Below are 26,466 nucleotides of genomic sequence, written 5' to 3'. Positions count from 1 at the left end.
TTTCTTCTTTCTCATTGTCTTTCTATCTTTTGTCTCTTTCTCTCTCACTGTAAAAGTTTTTTTTCTAAAATCTGGCCCCCGAGCTCGATTGAGTTTGACACCCCTGCGTTATTGGGTGGAAACTAGAAGCTACATTGTTGCAAAATGGTCACAAGAGGACGCTAACGTCCTAGAATTAATGGACGGGGAGTGGGCAAAGAAGTTCAGATGACCGCGAAGTACGATTTTTTTTTTACAGAAAAGAAAGTAGTAGATTGATAATTTAGTTTGGTGTTTCAATGTATATTACATCATATTGTGATACTTGTATGTCTTTATACGTGTGTTCCTTCGCATAAATACAATAAAATGTGTTTTAATGAATCAGCGAAGAGAAGCCCCCCAACCACCCCCGCCCCAGTGGAGAGAAAGTGGGCTGCTGTCGCCATCCATTCATTTAAAGACGAAGGAGGAGTCACCGGAACCAAAATGGGGGCCTTGGGGGCCCAGTTGAGTCCCCGTACCAAGAAAAAAACCGTGTCTCCCCATACGAACTTTCACTGTCGATGTACTCCGCCTCCGGCATGTGCGACACCTCTGCACCTTTTAAATGGACAAGTCGAGCTTGAGTTCCTTTTGTCTTGCCTGACAATCACAGCTCGACATGGACGCCAACTTTGTTCTTGTTGTTGTGTCCTCGCTCTTGCTCTCCTCCTTCCGTCCGGTTCGGTCCACCTTGGAGCCTTACGACCTGCTCTACGACCAAGGGGTTCGGGCGTACTACGGAGGTGACTACGGCAGCGTGGTGCGCATCATGGAGGATGCGTTGCGGAGCTACGCCGGCGTGCGCCGCTCCAGGGTCCGCTGCCGGGTGAGGTGCCAGGACCAGCATCCGTTCACGGATGGCTTGGACGAACTGGCCTTCTTCGGGGTCGTTTTGCACCGGGCGGCGTGCATGGAGAGTTGCATCGAGGATGATATCGGCATGCAGTCCCTGCATAAAGTCAGTGAAGACGTCGCGCAAGATTTCGAGAGGAAGATTCCTTACAATTATTTGCAACTGGCATATCTGAAGGTAAGCTGATTCTGGAGGGACACCGTTGTGGTCCATTTGGACATGGTTCGTTTGGGGACCAAAGTCAACGTTTTCATTGTTGATATCTGTCACTGAATGGCGACATTGATGCAGGCAGCCGATTGAATATCTTGAGACACTGGCCAAAACATTTAAAAACGTTATTTTTTTTAATTGAACCCAATACCACCCCAAATAGATTCAAAATTGGTTTAGCTTTATCTTCGTATTGTTGCCATCCTTGTTATCTGCTGCTGCCAAGCGACAAGATGCAGGCTGTAGATAGGAAATCTCTAAGTACTGACCAACACGTTAAAAACGTCAACTGAAGTTTTTACTGCTGCTTGAAATCAATGTAAATGCTTGAATTTTAATGTAATGTTTTCAAGGTTTGAAAGTGCTTGATTTTTTTTGTTGAAGCGCTTGTAATTGCTACAAAGTGTTGCCATGTTTCTTAGGTGTTGGGCTAGGGTTAGAAGCTTGGGGTTGTGCTTCAAATAAAGGGTTTAAACTTATTTAATATAGTTCTAAAATGGGGTCGGAGGGTAGGGTGAGAAACTAATGTTAGGCTCCGTATTAAGGTATTAAACTGAATTTAGAGTTCTGACATAGGCTTGGGGCTAGGGTTACAGCTAGAGTTAGGTGTTCGTGTAGGGCAGGGGTCGGGAACCTTTTTGACTCAAAGAGCCATAAAAGCAAAAAATATTAATTTTATTTTGGGAAAGAGCCACACCATATATTATGAGACAAATTTACTAAATTGCTAAACCGGCGCCCCAGACAAAAGCTTAGTCTTCAGCACATTTATTTTTGATGATTTGATAAAAATTATGAAAAGAGAATAATGCCAGAGCCCCTGTCCCAAATTCAACAAACAGACCACTTTAAACTGCAATTACTCAAGATCGGATAAACTTTTGACCCTTTTTTTTCATACATATTGGTTTCAAAACCAGATGCAAGCAGTTATTTTGTAAAAACGTGACAACATTCGGAGAATAGGGAGCCTTATGTGCTTACCTTTGGCGAGAGATGGGAGGGAATGCTTGTACTTTTTGCATAGCTCCACCCATCCCTCCCACTCACCCAATCAAATGACTAAGTTCTCTTCCGGTGTTTTGGCGTATTTACAGTTCTGTGGATTCATCATAAAGTATCTGAACACTGAACACAGATTATATAGTGAACTTTTAAATAAAGGATTCTTTAGCGTTGTACAGCCAAAGCGAGTTTTTTTTCCCCCTTTTTTTGTGTGACACCTTGACTGTAAATTGTAGTGAAAACGTGCCCTATATATACTGCGAAGTGTTACTTTGAATTTAGCTTTGGTTTGGCTTTACGTGTACCTGAATAGGATAGATAACTCCGGTTTTGAACAAGATGGATAAATTTTGCATGCAATCAAATTGGTCTCTGAGCCACAGATACTCATAGAAAGAGCCATATATGGCTCGCGAGCCATAGGTTCCCGACCCCTGGTGTAGGGTAAGGGGTTTGAAATAAAGAATTAGGCTGCCGTCCTTTGGATCAGCGCTGCTCTCCCTCTTTTAACGGGCGTGGACAAAATGGCTTTGAAAGTCCCTAACAAATGCTTGAATTTGGCCAGAGAAATATGTATGAACCTTGCTCTTTTTTTTATTGTTCCCAATACTACCCGGTACAAAAGTTCTGTTAATAAGAATTTTACACCAATCAGTTATAACACCACCAAATGTCATTGGGAGTTATGTTTAAATTTCATCAGGTCAGTTTTAGACTTGGTAAAAGCCGCAGGGACCCAAATTAGGATCTTGCCCAGTAGTGTCAAACAGGCGGCCTGCGGGCCGGATCAAGCCCTCCAAGGGATTGAATCCGGCCCGCAAGACAACGCTGAGGGAGGTGCAAGCAAAAAACAAGCTGCAGGTTGAAATATGTTCACTTGATGTTGCCAAAGCCAGGTGCCTCTCACAAAGACTCTCATTTCTTTCTCTCTTTTTTTCTTGCTCAACAATCGAATAGTCCGGCCCCGAGAGAATGTTTGTTCTATCGTGTAGCCCAGGGGTGGGCAATCTTTTTGACTCGAGGGCCACAATGAGTTCTAATATTTGACAGAGGAGCTGAGCCAAGAACAGATGGATTGAGTGTTACATAAATTACATACAGGATTTGACCTATTAATGATTAATGATTTATTTAATTACATTTCAGTTGAATACACACAGCAGGAAAACTCACCAACAGTTTCAGTGTTGTTGATCACCCTGTTTTGTCAGTGCATCAAAGTCTGGAGTAAGTTTTGTTGTGGCGATTCTCAGGACAGATCTGAGGTGTTGTTCAGTTATCCTGGATCTGTGACAGGCTTTGTTCATGTTCATAACACTGAATGTCTGCTCACATACATAGGTCGAGGCAAACAAGGCCAGCATCTTCTGTGCCGTCCTCCATAGGTTTGGAAAGGTGGCTTCGTTCAGTGAAGCATAAAAGTCGTTAAGTTTAAGAGTGTTGAACTCTTCCTTCAAGGTGGCGTCAGCCTGAAGATCGATCAGTTCCATTTGCACCTCATGTGGTACTGTTTCAGGGTCTTGTGAGAAGGGACAAGACACGAGCTGAAGTGACTCATCAATGTTTTCAAAATCAGAGAACCGGCGGCTGAATTCTCTGTGCATATTGTCTCTGTGCTGTATTTCTTTGCATATCGCGTTGCCTCTTTCTGAGTGTCAAGTGTGGCGAAATGAGTGAAGGATGTGTTCGCAACTTGTCTGGAGAATAAAATGAGCTTAAATTTGAACGCTGTAACATGTTTGTACATGTCGTGCACGAACTGATCTTTCCCCTGCTGTTTCACATTCAGCTCATTCAAGTGTGAAAATATGTCCACAACAAACGCAAAATCACAAAGCCAGTTCTGGTCTCGTAGCTCAGGAAATTCATCAGATTTCTCATTGAACTCTAAAAATGCGCCGATCTCCTCTTTCAGGTCCCAAATGCGTTGAAACACTTTGCCCAAACTTAACCACCGGACACGAGAGTGGTAAAGTTAGTCCTGATGATCCGCATCAATTTCCTCCAGGAATGTGATGAACTGACGATGCTGGAGTCCCCTTGCGCGTATAAAGTTCACAAGTTTTACAACTTGATTTGCAACATTACTAAGCTGCAATACAGACTTGCAAAGTGATTCCTGATGGATGATACAGTGAAGGAAAATAACATCCTGTTCATCCTGTTTTCCTCTTTTACTTTATCCTGGATTTGTTTCAGCAGCCAAACGTTTTTTCCTGTTAAATTTGGTGCTCCATCCGTCGTGACATTGGCTAGAGTGCGGACGTGCTTCGTTTTGCTTTCGCTTTTAATATAGGTGTATGAAGTGTTTTAGCCCCTAATTATGCTTCAGAAGAGAGTCAGTGCAAGCAGCAAAGTTGCTACAGGTGAAAAAAGAAAAGTAGTGCGTACAACTATTGCATTTAAGAAAGAAATAATAGCAAAATATGAAGGAGGTGTGCGAGTGTCTGATCTTGCTAGGGAATACCCCACTGTCCACCTGCGCCTTCTGCTGACCACCACAAAGGTAAGAAATCCTATTCATAATTCTTTTTTTTATCCTTTTTTTTATTTTTACACGTTCATGTTAGCGTAATCTTTCGTACGGAATATTACGATAACGCGAACGTACGATTAGCCTGGGTTATCTTTATGTTTACGTTGAACATTCAAGGTAAACATTCAGGGTGTTGGAACGGATCCCAACTTTCAGGGTGTTGGAACGGAGCCCCCTTTTCAATGAACCGCTCACCACTTGTTGTGGAGACCCGGGTGCTTAATGTCTTGTAAACGACCTGATTTTTTTCATTTTTACACGTTCATGTTAGCGTAATCTTTCGTACGGAAGATTACGACAACGCGGACGTACGATTAGCCTGGGTTAGCTTTATGTTTACGTTAAACATTCAAGGTAAACATTCAGGGTGTTGGAACGGATTAAAACGATGTACATTTTTTTTAATGGGAAAAATTATTTCGGTGATCGAACAAATCGGTTTTCGAACAGGGTTCTGGAACGGATTATGGTCGAGAACCGAGGTTCCACTGTAGTTTATGTTTCTCGATTGCAGCAGACACCTTGTCATTCAAGTCCTCTCCCCGCGTTGTGCCCTTCAGGGACCCCATGGTCAAAAACTCCTTGAAACTTGTTGAAGATAGGACCAATTTGTTGAATCGTCTCATACGTGTTCAAAGAAATGCAGGAAATAAAATGACGTAAGAGGGAGTTCTTTTTATTGATACACAATTTCAACAAGAGACTCAGCGAATCAAAGATATGCGTGTGTCTTTATAGTTTTCAACATAGCACGTGTACCCGGTTTGGCCCCGTCCCTTTTCACGCCTGAAGGCGTACATGCCCAGGGTTCCGTCCTTATTTGGAAGTGTTTTTAAGTTTATGCCAGTTTATGTCACCTTGCCCTTTGCCGTTATCTGTTGTCCTCCCTTAAGGAGGATTGTTTATACTAATTCGTCCGCAGAGACCTTCGCGAGATGTAAACAACATTTCTCCCAACTGTAAGCAAGTCTTACTACATTTCTTTCTAAATGTATGCAAATCTATTCTACAAATGCAAGTTTATTTTCTACAACAAACTCACCTTCGGAGAAAGGCTTGCTAGCTGCTGCTAATTTGAATACCAGCAAAAAGCTTGCCTTGGTAGTTGACTCCTGAAGCGCAGTTTGTCATGGAATTTTTTTTTGCTCGGACAGTAAATTGGCTGCCATTCTCTGAGCCGTAGCTCCCCGTTCTTGCGCCGACAGCTTCCTGGCATAATTGGAATGTGACGGCTAATAATGTACTCCTTAAAACCGCGACACTTTCTTGACATATCAAGCATACAGCCTTTGATCGGACTTCTTTAAAAAAATATTTTGTTGTCCATTCTGTTTTAAACACTCGGCACTCCCTGTAGACTTTTATTTTATTTGATAAACTCATGTTTGTTTTTAGAAGGGGGAAAGCTTTACCACCAAAACCGAAAAGGAGAGTGCTTCGTCTGGAAAAAGTTTAACCGCAAAGAAAAGGGGGCAAATGCTCAAGCGCGCCATCTATTAGGCAAATGTGGGCATTACAGGGGAAAGTAAATGAACAAGGTTTGCCGGTATATTTTGATATAACTGGGAGATGTTTGGCGGGCCGGATTAAAAAGACCAACGGGCCGTATATGGCCCGCGGTCCGTAGTTTGCCCAAGTCTGGTGTAGCCCCTGACTTAAAATGAGTATGACACCCCTGGTCTAGCCTGTCCTAAGTGGTCTAAATGAAGTCTAAAATAACACTTAATAATGTATGTATGTCAATTTTAAACTTGATTTAACCCCAGATAGATATCCAGAATTAGGTTATGGTTCCTTCTTCCAAATTGGTCTATAACAACCCAGTACAATAGTTCCATACCGACCAACGATACAACTATTCTCCCCTTAAAAAAAGCTACAGTACCGATTAAAAAAAAAAAAAGAAAGAAAAAATATATATATGTTTGTAAACAGTGTTCTCGTTTGCCCGCCTCCCTGCGTCCTCATTTTTGCTGGGGACGCATAGTGTCAATGCAACGTGCGTCCCCGGGACCCAACTTTTTTGACACCAAATTGTCATTATTACCCAATCACTTTTTTTTTTTTTTTTTTTAACTTTTCGTCAGGCAGATCCGCCATTGTTGTTTTGGTCTCGCGCCGATCTCGGCAAACGAGATCTTGTTGCTTCGAGATGACGTCATTGTTTTGGTGGTTGTCGAGTGAAAGACAAGTATGCCTCCGTAAAAACAGTTGGTATTAGGTGCAAATCAACAAAAATTGGTAATTTCTTCAGTGTTGGTAATAAGTCGAAACAGAATACAGAAAGTGGTATCAACGGCAATAATTCCGGCATGGCGGAGAAATTCTTCAGAAGACCGCCAAGGCAAGGAAAACACGTGTTCTGAAGTGAACGATTCGACGAAAGATAAACAAAAGAATACTCCTAGCAAGAAAAGGACTTTTCTGCCGAAATGGACTCAATTATATTCCTGGTTACGATATGAGGAGGATGATAATGGAGGCCACATGTTCTGTGATGCGTGCACCCAGCATGACAAAAAAACTGGATTGCATAAATCATTTCGCAATACGATCTTTCAGAATAGCACATTGGATCGACACAACGACAATGAAAACCACAAATTAGCTATGGAAATTCCGTTGCTGCAATTGCACCTTGAGAAGGCATTACAACTGTGGCGGGACGACAAACCACGAAAAATATATGAACTGAAAAATATATAAACTGAAAAATATGAAGTGATTAAAACTGCATGAGGGCAGCACGGCGGCGCAGTGGTTAGCACGTGTGCTGCACAGTTCTAAGGTCTCGGGAACCTCCTGTGTCGGTTCAAATCCAGCTACCGGACTTCCTGTGCGGAGTTTGTATGTTCTCCCCGTGCTTGCGTGGGTTTCCTCCGGGCACTCCGGTTTCCTCCCACATTCCAAAGACATGCATTTCAGGTGGATTGGCCGGTCCAAATTGTCCCCTAGGTGTGAATGAGTGAGCGAGTTGTCTGTCCCTGTGTGCCCTGCGATTGGCTGGCAACCAGTTCAGGGTGTCCCCTGCCCACTGCCTGAGGATTGCTGGGATGGGCTCCAGCACCCCCGCGACCCCTACTGAGGATAAGCGGTGCAGCTGATGAGATGAGATAAAAACTGCATGAATATATAGACTAATATTTCAGCAATTTTATTTTGTATAATGTACAATATTTTTGTAAACTGAAAAAGCAGAAGTGATAACTGCTTTGTATTACCAATTAAGTGTGATGATTAAAACTGAATGAATATATAGATTTATATATTTATTTTTATATTTGTCGCCGATTTACAATTTCAACCTCGATAACACTAAATTTTGGGGACCCATAGATCTCTGTTGGGACCCATAGATTTTTGAGCATGCGAGTCCCCGGGACCCATCACTTTTCAGAGGTAAAATGAACACTGATGTATATAGTGCCTGAAAAGTGCTTGAATTTGACCAGAAAAAAGGTGTACAAACTCTGTAAGATGCATGTTATATGCTGGACGTGTTCACATTTTTTCCAAACAAGAATTTTGAGCGAATCGTTGCATGGAATCTTTAATGAATGTCTGGACGGGAACAATTTTTTTCGTGTCTCCGAGTGAAATGGAAGCTCTGATAATCTTTTTCCCGGTCTTTGGTGGGGAAAATTTGATGGTAAGGTTAAAGAAGGGTGAGACAAGCTTCTGTTTTCAGTCTCAAGACAGGTTGGATCCTTGTCTGGTTCCGTCATGGCTGGAGAAGCAGATTCCATAAAAAAAGACAGAATATGAGATTTTAGAAAATGTTTTATTTACAGAAAAAGAATATGTATCTGATAGTGTCCAGAAACAGATCAAGGAAGTTTACTAGGATTTTCAGAATTCAACGCAACTCTAACTAGCACCCCCGCTACATGTTGTTCAAACACCGAGTAGATCAAAATGAACAAAACATGAAAAGAAAAAGACACAGGCACATTACCTGTAACTGAACCAAAACATGTAAGGAAGACAACTCAGGGAATGTTGGAAAATAAACCGTAAATGGACTTGATTGCAAGACAACGCAGAATATGTTCCGGGATTAACTAAATGAACACACGCACGAAAGAAAGACAACTATGGATGTATTGGAACGCGAACTAATTCAACAAAATGAGAGGAAGACAACTCGGGATATTTTGGGAGACTAACTGTATCTGACTGAAGAAAAAGTGAAAGAAAGACAATTCCGGGCATATTGGAACACTAATTTTACCTGAACAAAAAACTAGAAAGAAAGACAACGCAGTATTTTAGAACACTAACTAGCTCTAACTAACAAAACATGAATGTAAAGCAACTCGACACTTGTTGTAATACGAGCTTTGACTGGACAAAAGCAAGGAAAGAAAGACAATGTAGTACAGTGGAACCTCGGTTCTCGACCATAATCTGTTCCAGAACCCTGTTCGAAAACCAATTTGTTCGATCACCGAAAACATTTTTCCCATTAAAAATAATGTAAATCTTTTTCATCCGTTCCAACACCCTGAATGTTTACCTTGAATGTTTAACGTAAACCTAACCCAGGCTAATCGTACGTTCGCGTTATCGTAATCTTGCGTACGAAAGATTACGCTAACATGAACATGTAAAAATAAAAAAATCAGGTCGTTTACAAGTCATTTAGCACCCGGGTCTCCACAACAAGTGGTGAGCGGTTCATTGGAAAGGGGGCTATCTCGCCTTCTTTTTAGCACTTTTCTAAAGTGACTCATGACAGTGTCATTAAAGTCATTTATGACCCTGGTGGCTGCAGCTTCATCAGGGTGGTGGAGTTCGACGAAATTTTGTAACTCGGCCCATTTGTTACACATTTGTTTAATCTCGGACGTCGGGGCATCCTTTCTTGCTTCCTCCCCCCCAGAGGACATCGCTAACTGTTTTTCATTTATGAAAATCATCAAAAGTTTTTCAACCTCTTCCAAAACTTGCAGCCGTTGCTTGCTTATAGCACTCACTCCCTTAGCCACATCACTAGATTTCACAGCCTCCTTATTCTTTAGTATTGTACTGATCGTAGATTTAGCCATGCTGTATTCCCTAGCAAGATCAGACACTCGCACACCTCCTGCATATTTTGCTATTATTTCTTGTTTAAATGCAATAGTTGTACGCACTACTTTTCTTTTTTCACCTGTAGCAACTTTGCTGCTTGCACTGACGTTCTTCTGAGGCATAATTAAAACACTTCATACACCTATATTAAAAGCAAAAGCAAAACGAAGCACATCCGCACGTGATAACAGTTGGTCACGAAAAGAGCGATCTACACCCGTACGCCGCTCAGCATCGCACCCTAGCATACCCACTCACGCATTACCGGCGTTCGAACTCAGATTTTTTGACCGAACAGCGAAACAAGAATTTCTCGAAATTTTTGGTCAGACTCCGATTTGTTCGAACTGAGAGGCGTTCGAAAACCGAGGTTCCACTTTATATGATAGGACAATAACTATCTCTAATTGAACAGAACATGTGGTTAGCGCTTGTGCGGCACAGTTCATGTCATGGGAACCTGTCGTGGGTTCAAATCCAGCTCCAGACTTTCTGTGCGGAGTTTGTATGTTCTCCACGTGCTTGCGTGGGTTTCCTCCGGGCACTCCGGTTTCCTCCCACATTCCAAAGACATGCATTTCAGGTGAATTGGCCGGTCCAAATTGTCCCTATGTGTGAATGAGCGAATGAGTTGTCTGTCCCTGTGTGCCCTGCGATTGGCTGGCAACCAGTTCAGGGTGTCCCCTGCCCACTGCCCGATGATTGCTGGGATGGGCTCCAGCCCCCCCGCGACCCTACTGAGGATAAGCGGCACGGCTAATGAGATGAGAGATGAGATGTAAGATAAACAATGCAGAATAGGTATTGAAACTAAATAGCTCTAACTGAACAAAACATACTATATTGGCAAAAATCATCTCGCCTTGTGACTCCTATTCCAGAGGAGTAGGAACGGGCATGACTATGTTGCTCTAACTGAACCAAATATTAAGTGAAACGTCAAAAAAAAACATTGGGACACAAAATAACTCAAGCAGAACAAAACTTGGAAGGAATGGCGAGGAAACGTTCTCAAATGTTGATAGAACGACGCATCGAGACCCTAAAATAAGATTTAGGCACACTAACCGGCTCTAAAGTAAAAAAACATGAATGGCAGACCTCCTGATATATTGTTGTAGTAACTGAAAAAAAATGTGCAAGTAAAACATTATGACATTCTTGTCACTCAATGGAATTGCAGTGTATGGAATTGCTGTATTTAGTGTCTCCTCTGGACGCAGATGGGTTAGTGTTGTCGCTTAGGTACCCTTAGCCCACATGTGTCAAACTCACGGCCCGCGGGCCACATCCGGCCCGGCGTACAATTGTATTCGGCCCGTGAAATCCTTTTATATACATGTTCTCACCGTGCCTGCGTGGGTTTTGTCTGGGTACTTCAAATTCATCCCACATTCCAAAAACATGCATGTCAGTTGTTAGTCCCTGTGTGCCCTGCAACTGGCAGGCGACCAATTTAGGGTGTCCCCTGCCAACTGCCCGAAGATAGCTGGGATAGCCTCCAGCACCCCCGAGACCCTTTTTGAGGATTAGCGGTGCAGATAAGGGATGGATGGATGGTATGATTGTAGTAGTATATTTGTCATATTTCTAGAGTTTTATTTGTTTTCAGAATAGAGCAAAATTATATATGAGCTCCCTTTTTAAGCACTCATTGTGATATAAAGTTTTGTCACAATTTTGTGGTATTTTTTAGATTTCTGTTGTAGCGACACAAAGTTGGGACCTAAAAACATTTCTTCCCTAATAGTACTGTATTTGCTATGATATATATCCATCCATCCATTATCTGCACCGCTTATCCTCAGTAGGGTCGCAGGGGTGCTGGAGCCCATCCCAGCTATCTTTGGGCAGTGTGCAGGGGACACCCTGAACTGGTGCCAGCCAGTCGCAGGGCACACAGAGACAGACAACCATTCACTCGCTCATTCACACCTAGGGACAATTTGGACTTGCCAATTAACCTGACTCGCATGTCAGGAAGGTTTATATATATATATATATATATATATATATATATATATATATATATATATATATATATATATATATATATATATATAGTCATTATATTTTGACTATTTTTAGCGACCTGGATGAAAAAGCCTGCTGGGCTGCATGTGGCCCCCGGGATGTAGTTTGCCCACCCCCTGGTCTAGGCTTTCAAGAAAAAAACACACACCTCCCTGGGATTGTGTGTAAACTCTTAGCAGCTGTCCAAGCAGTTTTCACATCAAGCGCACGGTTTTATAAATAACGAGGTGTGGGCGTGTCTCAGATGTACACACAGATGTTTGGTGTGGGTGTATTGCGGGACGTTTGAAGTTATATTCTGACCAAACATGGACGTGAGGTCGGGGAAAATCCTTTTCCAGAATACTGGTTTGCTTTTTTACCTGTTTTGAAGGATTTGTTGAAGCCTCGGGGAAAGCCTCGGTGTGTGTTATTTAGCGACCCCTTGTAATGTGAAAGTACTCGATTCATTTAAATAAAAAACTATTGATTTTTTTAAAAGGAATTCTTAATTATATTACACAACATGAAGAACTTGCTGTGTTTGGCATCCATTTTCCCATTACAGAAGCCAGAATAAGGATTTTGCAGCGCCAGCTGGTCCCGCTGGCGCTCTTAGCACTTATTGAACAGCTGAGATCCAAATGTGATGGTCGATGAGTCCCGTCATTCTAGCATCTTCCAATTACTTTTTTCCTTTTTATTTCTCCAGCTAGTCGTTTGATTTACAGTGGGACCTCTGTTATCGCGGTTAATGGGGACCAAAACCACCCGCGATAAATGAAAATCCGCGAAGTAGCGGCGAACCTTAAAAAAAAAGAAAAGATTATTATTATTATTTTATTTATTATTATTTTTTTTATTATTATTTTATTCGATTATTATTACTTTTAGACCTGCGAAGCTCTGAACCCGCGTACGTGGAACCATGAAGTAGCGACGCCCCTTCAAAAATGCTTAACATTTTTTTTTATTTTATTTTTTTAATTATTTTATTTTATTAATTTTATTTTTTAGACCTGCGAAGCTCTGAACCCGCGAACATGGAACCACGAAGTAGCGACGCCCCTTCAAAAATGCTTTAAAAAAAAAAAATATATATATATTTTCTTTTTTTTATTATTTTTTTTTAGGCCCGCAAAGCTCTGAATCCGCGAACGTCGAAGCGCTAAGTAGCGAGGTCCCACTGTATCTCCAAAACCAGTCGAGACACATGCTTTTTTAATCTAATGGTTTAGAGAGGGGGGCAGAACGGCTGCGCGGTGGTTAGCGCGTGTACGGCACTGTTCTGAGGTCTAACCTTCCTGTGCAGAGTTTGCATGTTCTCCCCGTGCTTGCGTGGGTGTCCTCCGGGCACTCCGGTTTCTTCCCACATTCCAAAAAACGTACATGTCAGGTTAATTGGCCGGTCCAAATTGTCCCTAGGTGTGAATGAGTGAGTGCGTTATCTGTCCCTTTGTGCCTTGCGACTGGCTGGCAACCAGTTCAGGGTGTCCCCTGCCCACTGCCTGGAGATGGCTGGGATGGGCTCCAGCACTCCCGCAACGCTACTGAGGATAAGCTGTGCAGATAATGGATGGATGGATGGATGGGTTTTGAGAGGAGAGATAAGCCTTTTATCTTTTGTTCAGTTAGAACCACTAGGTTCTGCAACATATCCTGTTTAGTTTTCCTTTCTTGATTTGTTCTGTTAGAGCTACTTTGTGTTGGGCCATTATGAATTTTTTTTTATCCTTGTGTAAGCTTGTTTTCTGCGTCTTTCTTCATTTGCGTTTTGTTCAGTTAGAGCCAGTTGGTATTCCACCATATTGTTTTGATTTGTTTCTTTCTTTTACCTTTTTTCCTTTTTCTCTTTCTCTTTCATTCTTTTTCTTTCTCTTTCCCTCTCCTCCTTTTTCTTTCTTTCTCTTTTTCTTTCTCTTTTTCTCTCAGTCTTTCTTTTTATTTCTGTTTCTTTGTCTTTCTTTCTTTGTCTATCTTTTTCTCTCTCTCTCCTTTTTTATCTTTCTTTCTCTCTATCTGTCTTTTCTCTGTTTTTCATCTCTTTCATCTTTTTCTCTTTCGATCTCTTTTTTCTCTTTTTTTATCATTTTTTTTGCTTTCTCTCTTTCTTTTAGTCATTCTTTCTTCTGTTAGTTCTTTTTTTCTTTTTGAAATTTGTTCTTTCTTTCTGTCGTTCATTTTGATTCTCTCGCCCATTCTTTCTCTCGTTATTTCTTTCTCCCTTTCATCCTACCTCTCTTTCTCTTTTTCCTTCCTTCTTTCCGACTCTTTTTCAACTTTCTAACTTTCTTGTTTTGTTCATTCAGCAGGGTTGTGTAGTGGAGCCTGTGTTACAGTAACTTGGTGTCGTTGAATTCTAAAGTATTTTTTGTAAACTTCCTTGCTCTGTTCTTGTACAATTCCTTTTCTGTAAATAAACCCGTATCTAAAATCTTATGTTTAGATAAATGTTCTAAACAAAGTTCAATATCTGAAGGAAGAACATGAGGTCATCTTAAACACAAAACAAAGTCATTAAGAGATTGAAACGCCAGACCAAGCAACTACTCTTCTTCACAGCTTTTTGGTTGCTTCACTTTTATGAGGTCCAAACAAATCCATCATGGTGGTCTTTAGTGGCGTGAGCAACAAATTAGTTCCTCCAGACGTAGAAGCATAGAAATAATCTCATTACTTGGACTTTGATGATTGACATTTTCTCTGAAAAAAATATGTCTATCTTCATTCCCTGAATTAAAGGCCAACACATATTCTACTGCTTCATCCTTCAGTGTCACTCCCCCTCCACAGCTACTCATGGAAGGGAACATTACAGAGTCCATTGATTCCGGCATCTGGCGCTTTTCCCTCATTGTTTCTTTCTCTAGCCACTCATGTTGCTGAATTCCATGATTCGGGATCCTTATGCTTTAGAAATTCTGCTTTGCTAGCGCAATACTTTACTGGCCTTTTTAGTTAGTAGCTTCACCAGCTCTTACCAACTCCAGCTTTTGGCTCTTTTCAGCGGCTCAGTGTCTATGCTGCTTGCTCATCTTTCTAATATAATAGAAAGCATAGTAGCTTTCTGTGTCGCCTTTTGGTTTTACTTTTTTCTTTCTGTCTTTCATTCATCTATATCTATCTATTTAATATTTCATGCAGCAGGGTAGTGTAGTCAAAGCCTGTGTTGCTTTGAATTCTAAAGTTTCCAATATTTTTTTCTGTAAACAAAAAGATCTAAAATTGTATTTTGAGGTTTTCTAAGCATCCATAATGAACACCATTTTCAGACATAAGGGTGTCCATATGTGCACTTGGCACCAGGACACCCTAGGCCGTAGTTCGATGATCGACTTTGTCATCGTTTCGTCGGACCTGCGGCCGCATGTTCTGGACACTCGGGTGAAGAGAGGGGCGGAGCTGTCAACTGATCACCACCTGGTGGTGAGTTGGCTTCGATGGTGGGGGAAGATGCCGGCCCGACCCGGCAGACCCAAGCGTGTTGTGAGGGTCTGTTGGGAACGGCTGGCAGAATCTCCTGTCAGAAGAAGTTTCAATTCACACCTCTGGCAGAACTTCGCCCATGTCCCGAGGGAGGCGGGGGACATTGAGTCCGAGTGGACCATGTTCCGCGCCTCCATTGTCGAGGCGGCTGATCGGAGCTGTGGCCGCAAGGTAGTCGGTGCCTGCCGCGGTGGCAACCCTCAGACCCGTTGGTGGTCACCGGCGGTGAGGGATGCCGTCAAGCTGAAGAAGGAGTCTTATCGGGCCTTCCTGGCCTGTGGGACTCTGGAAGCAGCTGGCAGGTATCGGCTGGCCAAGCGGAATGCGGCTTTGGCGGTTGCCGAGGCAAAAACTCGGGCATGGGAGGAGTTTGGCGAGGCCATGGAAGCCGACTTCCGAACGGCTTCGAGGAAATTCTGGTCCACCATCCGACGTCTTAGGGGGAGGAAGCGGTGTGCCATCGACACTGTGTATAGTGCCGATGGGGCGCTGCTGACCTCGACCCGGGACGTTGTGAATCGGTGGGCGGAGTACTTCGAAGACCTCCTCAATTCCACCGGCACGTCTTCCTCTGGGGAAGCAGAGCCTGAGGACTCTGGGTTGGGCTCTCGTATCACTGGGGTTGAAGTCACCGAGGTTGTCAAAAAACTCCTCGGTGGCAGGGCCCCGGGGGTCGATGAGATCCGCCCAGACTTCATTAAGGCTCTGGATGTTGTGGGCGTGTCATGGTTGACGCGCCTCTGCAACATCGCGTGGACATCGGGGACAGTGCCTCTGGACTGGCAGACTGGGGTGGTGGTTCCCGTCTTTAAGAAGGGGGACCGGAGAGTGTGTTCCAACTACAGGGGAATCACACTTCTCAGCCTCCCTGGTAAGGTCTATTCAGGGGTACTGGAGAGGAGGGTCCGCCAGGAAGTCGAATCTCGGATTCAGGAGGAACAGTGTGGTTTTCGTCCTGGCCGTGGAACACTGGACCAGCTCTATACACTCTTCAGGGTCTTTGAGGGTGCATGGGAATTTGCCTGTCCGGTCTACATGTGTTTTGTGGACTTGGAGAAGGCATTCGACCGTGTTCCTCGGGAGGCCCTGTGGGGGGTGCTTCGGGAGTATGGGGTACCGCACAGTCTTATCCGGGCTGTGCGGTCCCTGTATGCCCGGTGCCAGAGTCTGGTCCGCATTGCCGGCAATAAGTCGGATTCGTTCCCGGTGAGGGTTGGGCTCCGCCAGGGCTGCCCTTTGTCACCGATTCTGTTCATAACTTTTATGGACAGAATTTCTAGGCGCAGCCTTGGCGGGGATGGAGTCCGGTTTGGGGGCCTCAGCATTGCGTCACTGCTTTTTGCAGATGACGTGGTGCTGTTGGCTTCCTCAGCCCGTGATCTTCAGCTCTCGCTGGAGCGATTCGCAACCGAGTGTGAAGCGGCCGGGATGGGGATCAGCACCTCCAAGTCCGAGGCCATGGTTCTCAGTCGGAAAAGGGTGGTATGCTCCCTCCGTGTCGGGGAGGAGGTCTTGCCCCAAGTGGAGGAGTTCAAGTATCTTGGGGTCTTGTTCACGAGTGAGGGTAGGATGGAACGGGAGATCGACAGACGGGTCGGTGCAGCGTCTGCCGTCATTCGGACCCTGTACCGGTCTGTCGTGGTGAAGAGGGAGCTGAGCCGAAAGGCAAAGCTCTCGATCTACCAGTCCATCTACGTTCCTACCCTCACCTATGGTCATGAACTTTGGGTCATGACCGAAAGAACTCGATCCCGGATACAAGCGGCCGAAATGAGTTTCCTCCGCAGGGTGGCTGGGTTCTCCCTTAGAGATAGGGTGAGAAGCTCAGTCATCCGGGAGGGACTCGGAGTAGAGCCACTGCTCCTCCGCGTTGAGAGGAGCCAGTTGAGGTGGCTCGGGCATCTAATAAGGATGCCTCCTGGACGCCTCCCTCGGGAGGTGTTCCGGGCATGTCCCACCGGCAGGAGGCCCCGGGGGCGGCCCAGGACACGTTGGAGAGACTATGTCTCTCGGCTGGCTTGGGAACGCCTCGGGGTCCCGTCGGATGAGCTGGAAGAAGTGGCTGGGGATAGGGACGTCTGGGCTTCCCTTTTAACGCTGCTGCCCCCGCGACCCGACCTCGGATAAGCGGAAGACAATGGATGGATGGATGGATGGGTTTTCTAAGCAAAAGTTAAAAAATCTAAAGGACGGATGAGAGGTCATTTTTACCACAAGACTAAGTCATTAAAAGACTGAAACGTCAGACCAATCTATTACTCTTACCATTGCTCTTGACAGTTTTTTGTTTGCCTCCCTTTTTGAGGTCCAAACAAATCCATCATGGTGGATTTTAGTGGTGTGAGCAACAAATTAATTCCTCCAGATATTTCTAGGCGTAGAAGCAGCAAAGTCACCAAAAACTCAACAACAATCCCACTACTAATAATAAGAAATATTCCTATCTTCATCCCCTGAATTAAAGACCAATGAATATTCCAATTTATTCAGTTCCTAAGCTGACCAAGTTAATAAATATTCAAATTTATTGGCCATTTTGGGTGTTTACGCTTAATTGTGTTTACTTCAGAGTTGAGAGGCAGACCTGGACTAAGAAAAACTCGAGAGTCAGCATTTCGGAAGGGAAGAAACTCAGACGAGTCTTTCCAGGTGACGTCTTACCTCACAAGCTTCCGCCAAAGGGAAGACATCAGTCAGAAAGAACCACTGCGCACATGTTGCTAGCATAAACATTAGCGTGACACGGAGTCAGCTCGAGGACTGAGTAGTATCTGAGGTCATGCTTTTGGAATGGAAACTGTTTTACGTTTCTTATCTTCTGTACTTTGTTTTTATATGTTCTCTGTTTTGATAATTTTTGGTGGAATTTTGCTGTTTGATGGCACAAAGAGTTGCCGGGAGTATATAAGGGCACTAGAGCACTCCAGTTTTGTTTTATCAACGTGTGAGTAAACAGTATGTCCTACTTTTTTATTCTTTCACCTTTTGTTCAGTTTGAGTTAGTTGGTGTCCCAACATATACCGTGTTTTCTTTCATGTTTTTGTTGACTTAAAGCTAGTATGTGTCATGGCACTCATGTTGTTTTGTCTCTGTCTTGAGTTGTTTAATGTTCATGTTTTGTTTCGTTAGATAGATAGATAGATAGATACTTTGTTCATCCCCGAAGGGAAATTCACATTTCCAGCAGCATCCCTGAGCTGATCATGTACAAACAAACAAACAATTGAATCATGTACAAACAAACAAACAAACAAAATATTCATGTTTCAATAAGTGGAGTGTTAATAAAATGGGGGGAAAATAATTTCTGATACTGATATAACCAGGTAAAACTAATTTTAAGTTACCGGTCCAAATGAATGTTGTGCCATCTCACCTTTCCCACTCTCTCTCCTCTCACCTTTCCCACTCTCTCTCCTGCAGTTGACTTGCTGCTGCTCGCTCCTGAAACTAATACTTACCTCTTTGTGTATTGTGCAGTCCCTTCTCAAGTTTCTTCATCTTCCTCGTGTTGAGGTTTTTGAGTTTTTGCATGGCCACTCCACGTGAGAATCAAGGCATCATGCTCATAAAAGACAAAAGAAACCGCTTTCGCTGTTTAGAGCCTGTTGGAATATGTAGTTCTACTCACGCGTAAATGTGTTTCTTCAATTTTTCTCCTATGTTTTGTTCATTCAGAACCAGTTGCTATTCTTCCATATCCTCTGTTGTCCTCCTCTTATGTTTTAATCAGTTACGGCTATTAAATATGTCTGGATGATAGTATTGTAGTCTCGTCTTCATGGCACTCTTTTTTTTTTGTCTCGTGCCATTTCTCTTTGACGTCTAGTTACGTTAGAGCTGCTTGGTGTTGGAATATTATGTCGTTGTTCCATCCGTGATTATGTTCTGCTTGTCCTCTTGAATGTTCTTTAATTAGATCAATAATGGTTGGTATTCTACTATATAATGAGTCTTCTTCTTTCATGTTTTGTTCATTATATATGTGGATTAATCAATAACGCGGATAAAAAAAAAGGTCAATTCAAAATTCCGATCGATGTATTTCAAAACCTGAACATTAGTTTTATGCTCTGTTTTTCTATCTGTCCAAAAATTCAATATTGAATAAAGAGCGTGAAATATTTTTTTTTTTAAAAAAGCAATTTTTGTACAAAACATACATTTATGATAAAATATTTTTTCATTGGTTTGGTCCACACTGTGTAAAAAAATAACCAAAGTTAAGCAAATCACTCACAATATTTTTGAAAGAAATGTGAAATTAATCATACTGGGATCTATAAATCTCAATTCGACAAAAATATCTTCTAGCATTACAGAGAATAAAAACAAAATCTGTGAATATTTAGTCTTGAGAAGCTATCACTATGAAGATTGAAAGAAGTAATGATCTAAAAGTTTATTTGAATATCTATAAATGATAACAATAGTTGGCTATCAATTTGCTAATCAGTTAGCTGTATGTTTTTGCTTGTAGTTAATTGGCATTAAATTATTTACTTGAGTGAAACATTACTGTGTTTATTTTTAAATATCTATTAGAGACGGTAACATCTGTCAATCATCAATATTTACCGTTTATTAGCTGAAGTTATTTTTTTTTTCCTAAGAAGCCGAAGTTCTCAGCCATCACCCAAACACCTCTTGGAAAACTGCTGACCCGGCAAAGTCAACAACCCAACCCCCAATCGTACAAATATAGTTCAATGAAGTCAATAGTCGACTCATTTCCTCCAGGTTTGCTCCACCTAGGAGACCTTTTCCATGTTTTTATTGCTGTTGTAGTAAAATGGAAAAAAATCCCTTCCTACTTCATTAATAGAAAAAGATCCAACTATTTTGGGGGATTATTTTATTAGTTGAAATAAAATTTGATTAGGGTAGCTCAAGTGGTTTTAGTACTTTATAGGTGAAGATCATAACTGAAATTTACACTTGTATTAGGTTTTAATCATACTTATTGTCAACGATGTGACCTGAAACATGACTCAAACTTTGCAAAAAAAAAATAAAAAAAATAAAAACAAGTTGCATTTGTCTGTATTGACAGTTTTTCTTACGTTTCATTCAGCATTTCTTTTCTCCATGCAGCAAAAAGTTCAGGTTAAGAAAAAGATGAGGGGAAAAATTGTAAGATTTTCAAAAATAAACAAATGTAATACATTAAAAAGGTTAATTTGCAAAAACATTACTTTCTGAGGAAAATATTATTGTTCTGTTTACGGATAATTATGCACATTTTAATTATTTTTTTTCCCATTTTCCCTTTTCCTTTTTAGCTCTACGTTGCAACTAGAAATTGAGTAAACTAATAATTGTACAATTATGTATTCATAGAAAAATGATTTCAAAATGAAAAAAATATTTTTGCCAAATTATTTTCTGTCTTTTTTTTATTTTAATGTCTTAACTTACAGCACAGAAAAGAAAAAGTATTAATGAAACAAAATGGGAAAAAAAAACTTGGAAAAAAAAAATGTACCTAAGGGTAAAGAATCTTTCTCACATTTTGATTTTTATCTTTAGGTCCAAACTGCAACCAGTCTGAATAATAAAATCAAGGGACAGAAAATGATTGGGTGGATGGGTGGATGGATGGATGGACAAATAATGGAGCACAAACCTAATGCAAATCTATCTCCCAATAAAACAAAAACATTTTTTACCATTTTAATTTTAACCTTCAAATTGCATACAGTCCAGATAAAGGAATTAAAAAAATATACAAATAAATATACATAAGAAATGTTATATGAAAATAAGAAAAACTATTTAAAAATAACTTATTTATTTTTCATTTGAGACATAATAAAATGGGGGAATAAACTATCCATAAAAACATTATATATTAAAATGAGATTTTTTATTTTTTTTTAAAAACTCAATTATTTTCTAATAAAGTAATTTCTTTTTTTTTTTAAAAAGGAAAGAAAATATTCTAAAAGACAAATTTCGCCACCAATAAATTAAAATTATTAATATTATGTTTCTTTTGAGCTCCAAATTGCAACCAGTCCACATAATGAAATTCAGAAATTTCATCAATTTTTATTTTTTGGGCAGTGAATTGAATGACCAGTGATTTGAAAAGACTCCTTTTTCGGAAAGAGTGCAGGACTACACCTATTTATTAATGGCAAAGCTTTGATCACCTTGTGAGCAGCTTGCCTAGAGACAAGAACACAAAAAAGGCTAATCCAGTACAAGTTACGGAATCCCCGCATCTGCAAGAAATTTGATCATGGCTTGGGAATGAGATAGAGATCTTGTTTAAAGCGTTTTGACTTATATTTGACATAATGTATGGTATTTCCCTTTCTTTTTTTTTCCCCTTTTTAAACTCATTCCGGGACCTTCTCAAAAATCTTTAGGTCTGCAGTTAAATCTCTGTTTTTGACAAAATTGATGGTTAGTTTTGATTACTTGTTAGTATATTTCTTTCAGTTTCAAGATAACTGAGTCATGTTTGTGCTTGCTCGGATTATTTTTCCAGCAGATGTAATTGTTAAATGAGATCATCTATAGGTAGATGTTAAATGATTAGACATAAAAGTACTCAAAATTTTCGTTTTAATTGGTGGCATATAAACTATAGCTTTCGGGTTCCTACCATGATCCCATGAATGTAGATGCAAAATGGGATTTTTAAAAGAATTTACTCACAGAAAAACAATTGGAATCAGACGGTGTACAAGAACAGAACATGGAGTTTTTTTAAGATCTTCAGACAGATCAATTCCAACTAGTGCTGCAATTTCAATGCGATTTTTTTTATTTCAAAGAAGTGCATTTTCTGTGCTTGTTATATTTTTGTGAGTATCATAGTTAGCAACGTTTCCCTTAAAATTTTGTGAGACCCCGGTGGGTGGACATTTAGGGCAGGGGTCTCAATTATGTGGCCTGCGAGGTGATCGGTTGACGCCCCCACCGTAAAATTAAAGTTTAAAGTTTTTTATTTAGCGCCTTCAAGTGATAGAAAAAACATCTGCTATAAAGAACAATATTGATTTTATAAAGAATACAAAATACACTAACTATTCTATAAACATGCATTTAAGAAATACTCATTCCTTGGGAAAGAAGCATTTATTTTACATAACATGAGTTAATTGTCAGCCACTTTCTGCTATAGGTAACCTAAAACCTTAAAAAGGCTGGGCAAGAAAACAGGAGGTAAAATTGTGCATTTTTTTTGCTTTGAGTCTCCAATTAAACTATTACACTGTATACACCTGCTCTTAATGGAAGAGTGGTAAAAAGAAAACCCTTTCTGAAAGCATAACATAAAAAGTCCTGTTTGGTGTTTGCAAGAAGAAACATGGGTGACACAAATAAGATGTGAAACAATGTGCTCTGCTCAGATGAGACCAAAATTGGCGTAAGAGTAAAACTGCACATCACCTCTGAAAACACGATTCTCACTGTTAAACATGGTGGTGGGTGCAACATGCCCTGGGCTTGCATTTCTTCAGCAGGTACTGGGAAGATGGTCAAAGTTGATGGGAAGAATGATTGAGCCAAACACAAAGGCTATTCTGGCAAGAGAGCTATAGAAAAATTAGTAGAAAGATCTGAAAAATTATGTGCACAACCGATTACCATCAAACCTTAAGAAGTATTTTTGTAAGGAAGAATAGGAACATTTTTCTGTTTTAAGATGTGCATAACTTACACTTGTGGCTGTGATCGCAACAAAAAGAGGTTGTACAAAATAATAATTATAATGGGGCCAAAATTTTTGCATTGCCTACTTTTCAATAATTTTTTAGCACAATAAAATATGTTGAACACAATCTGTTTCTTTTCACGATTATGTTTCACATGTTGTTGATTCTTTGAAAATGTTTTTTATTTGTAAATTTTAATCCTGAAATATGGACATATCTCGTAATACATTTGCAAGGCACTATAGTCAATATGTTATAAATGCATTTTAGGGGACACATTTCGTTGACAGGCTATTCAAACCAAAGCGCTCCCTGCGGTTAGCAACAATGCGTCTAATAGAGTTAATAGAGACAGCAGTTGCCTTCAAAGTCAGATGATGGCGAAATGTGTTACAGATTTTCTTCTCCGTGGGAGGCCGAAAGGGAGGAAATGATATCGGGATGGAGTTTGATTCCATCCTTGTTTGGATTCAGGATGACGGCATGCTACCATTCCCGTATAAAACAAGTCACTACTGGACTGGACCTGGTTTTGTTTGAAATCACGGCAGACTATTTTGTTTCCCTTATTTTCAAAGACGGCTTTTTCGGTTTGGTATAGTGGAGTTTTTCCCTCGCCAGATTGTTGGGGATTTCCTCACTTACCCTGGAGACTTCCTGTTATCTAAACTGTGACTCACTCTGCGAATAGATTCGTCTCCACTGTTGATTAATTTTTACAAACAATCTTATCTAAGTCAGATTTAAAGGCCCAGTGTGTGGGATTTATAGACCCCTTAGTGCTGTAAAGATCCTTCATTCATCTCAGAAAAATGCTCTTGATTCAAAAACTAAGCAAAAAAAAACACATTTGCTATAGACATATATATGTCATATATATAAAATGGTAAAAAAATTAAAAAGCAGCAAAAAAAGCCCTCTTTTTTTGTGTCTCTTTGATTGCTCTTGTGCTATATTAAAATAATTTGCAAACATTTAAGTCAATCTTTTTGCCAACATTGTACTTTCACTAAAAAGTGTGATTAAATACAGTTTTGTGTAGCGCAACCACCCAAAAAAAAATCTGCAAAATGTTAGTATTATGTAACAAAATATACTTTCTTGAAAACTTAAATCTTAAGTAAAAGTTGTTGTAAAAACAACTAACGTTTGTGGGCCATGCAACCCCCCCAATATTACATCAGCCAATTCATTAAAATTTGAAGACCTAGTTAGTGTTGCTGTAAAGCCATTAGAAACTAACTTGATTTAATCTCAGGTTTTGGACATGTCTGATGATGATTCAGTTGCCGCATGCAGGATGGATATTGCTCACCATTATTCCAATTGAAGCTCACAGACTTTGTGCAAATGCTAAGACCTGTGTAAGCTTAGACTGAACATTGCATGAGGGCGCGCCAATACCAGTTGTGAAAAGTTTTGGGTGTTCCTTGTCCTTCCCCTCACTCTTTAGCAACAAAACAGTTCATAAAACCTGGGACAATATGGCATTTTCATATAAAAATTAATGAAATGGGATCGGTTGTAACACTACCGAACCTGCTAGCTTCAAGGGTCTAATGATACCTGTTTTGTGAAATTCTTTCCCAACCCCTCCATCCTTTTCCTTACTCTTTAGCAAAAATATATTCCATAAAACGCTGGACAAACGGGTATTTTCACATGAAAATGTATGAAACTGACCGGACGTGAGACAACCCAACAAGCTAGCCATGAGGGCCAGACAAGTCCAGTTTTATGAAGTTATTCCACCCCCTATCTTTCACCCACCACTTTAGCAACAATACAGTCCATACAACCTGTGTCAAAGGCATTTTTACATGTACATTTATTAAATGGATCTGACGTGATACAACCGAACAAACTGGCCACGAGGGCCTGATTTGACCCGGTGAAATTCTTGTCAATGTGGTAACAACATTTAAAAACTTTTGGCAGTTGTCTCCATATATTCATAAGAAAAGGTGGCAGATTGTAAGTCCATCCTGTTGACACATGATCCCCACAGTTGTGAAATTTGTATTCACATACGCGTAAAGTGAGATATGACGCGTGGTCTGAACAACGACTGAAATCTACTTTTGTCAACCTCTACCTTTCCTTTACTTGAATTTACGGCAACAGTTTGTTGAGTTATATCAAACATGCTCAACTTTTCTTTAATTAACAAGAGCACAAATGAAGCGGAGAAAAATCCAGACCGGTCGTACCCAAGGGCCTCTCGTCCAACAGATGGGCGTCGGAACCTTTGTCCATCCTGGCCGCCACTTTTGTTAACATTTGTCATTCAGGCCCTCCCTCCGCAGATCCCTGATAGGGATTTTCCTTCTTAAAAACATGTGGTCTTCGAGGAGGTTTCAGCGGGTAAATAGAAAGGAAATATTGAGTGTGACCTTCTGTGACGACACCGTACAGCTGTTCGGAAGATTAAGAATTTCAGGACTCTGTGACTGAATACAACACAAGTTTTAGATCCAATGTCTTCCTTCTATTTTTCTTGTTATCTGGGTTCGTATGGCTACTTGACATCCTTGAATTTAAATCTTGTGTATTTTAAGGGTTTGAATAATGTTTAAATTTTTGGTGATGTGCTTGTCGATGCTTGAAATTGTAGCCATGGTTCTTGGCAGGCTGACTTGATGGACCACTCATTTAATGAAGAAAAATAAAACAAGTCTGCTTAAAATTGACTCTGACAGACATCAGTTCACCCGTCAGTTAAACTTTAGAAGAATTGACTTTTACTGCCATACAGTTTGACGTTATCGAGTGCTGCTGGTAAGAAAAAGAACAAGAAATTTGACAGAAGATAGACCAAACAGAGACGGCAGCCTTCACTAATAAAATGGGGCAAATAAACTTTCTTTGTCTAAGTCCCATTCAGTAAATAATAGCTCCTGGTTTGATATTTTACAGCATTCATATACTTCAAACATTAAGGCTGTGGATTGATTCACTTTGTATTTCTTCTTTTAAAGGTACTGGAAACATTGGAAATTTGGCAATGAAAGTCCTTAAAATGTACTTAAAATTGGCTGTGAAAAAATTGTGCAAAGCCTGTATCGGAATAGTCCTGGGATATTGTGTTCATCCTTTGGTCCTGTCTATAGTAACCTGGTAATATTGTCATGATTACTGATTTGGGGCACCTGCGGATGCCCCGTTGGCGCCAACAGCCCTGGTTGCTGATCGGCTTCCCTGCCACATTTTAAACCTCCTGGCTCCCTGTTACCAGCGTCAGACCGTCCTGCGAACCTACGCTTTCAGCTAGACAAGCTCTGTACCTTCCGACAATCTCCTGCCCTGTTTTCTTCTGCCTGATACCTGTTGCCGACCTGTTTCTGGACCCGTTTCTGCCCTGCTCTTCCGTCCCGGCCATCGACCTGTTTTTCCTGTTTCCTGCCTGATACTTGTTTTCCTGGACTCGTTACCGCCCTTGCTCCCCTGTCCCGGCTATCGATCAGCTTTCCCACCGCCCACGACTATCCTCGCTCGACACTGAAGTGCCACTTCCGCGTTCCTGCCATCAGCTACCCGTATCCGACGATCATCGGATCGTGGAAGCAAGCATTGCTCACTTTCTCTATCATTA

General features: G+C 41.1%; 1 protein-coding gene across 1 annotated transcript in view; it reads left to right on the top strand.

Moving 5' to 3' along the window:
* Positions 1 to 477: 477 nt before the first annotated feature.
* Positions 478 to 26,466, top strand: part of p3h2 (prolyl 3-hydroxylase 2) — a 101,322-nt gene continuing 75,333 nt past the window's right edge. Inside the window, exon 1 of the mRNA XM_088349125.1 lies at positions 478 to 1,054. Within this exon, the coding sequence (XP_088205251.1) occupies positions 644 to 1,054 (411 nt within the window). The 5' untranslated portion in view covers positions 478 to 643. The remainder of the gene's footprint in view (positions 1,055 to 26,466) is intronic.

Source organism: Urocampus carinirostris, chromosome 12, assembly GCF_059441175.1.
Source record: "Urocampus carinirostris isolate Australia breed hairy pipefish chromosome 12, RoL_Ucar_1.0, whole genome shotgun sequence".
In the NCBI taxonomy this organism is placed as follows: Eukaryota; Metazoa; Chordata; class Actinopteri; order Syngnathiformes; family Syngnathidae; genus Urocampus; species Urocampus carinirostris.
This window is presented reverse-complemented; position numbering and strand designations above follow the sequence as displayed.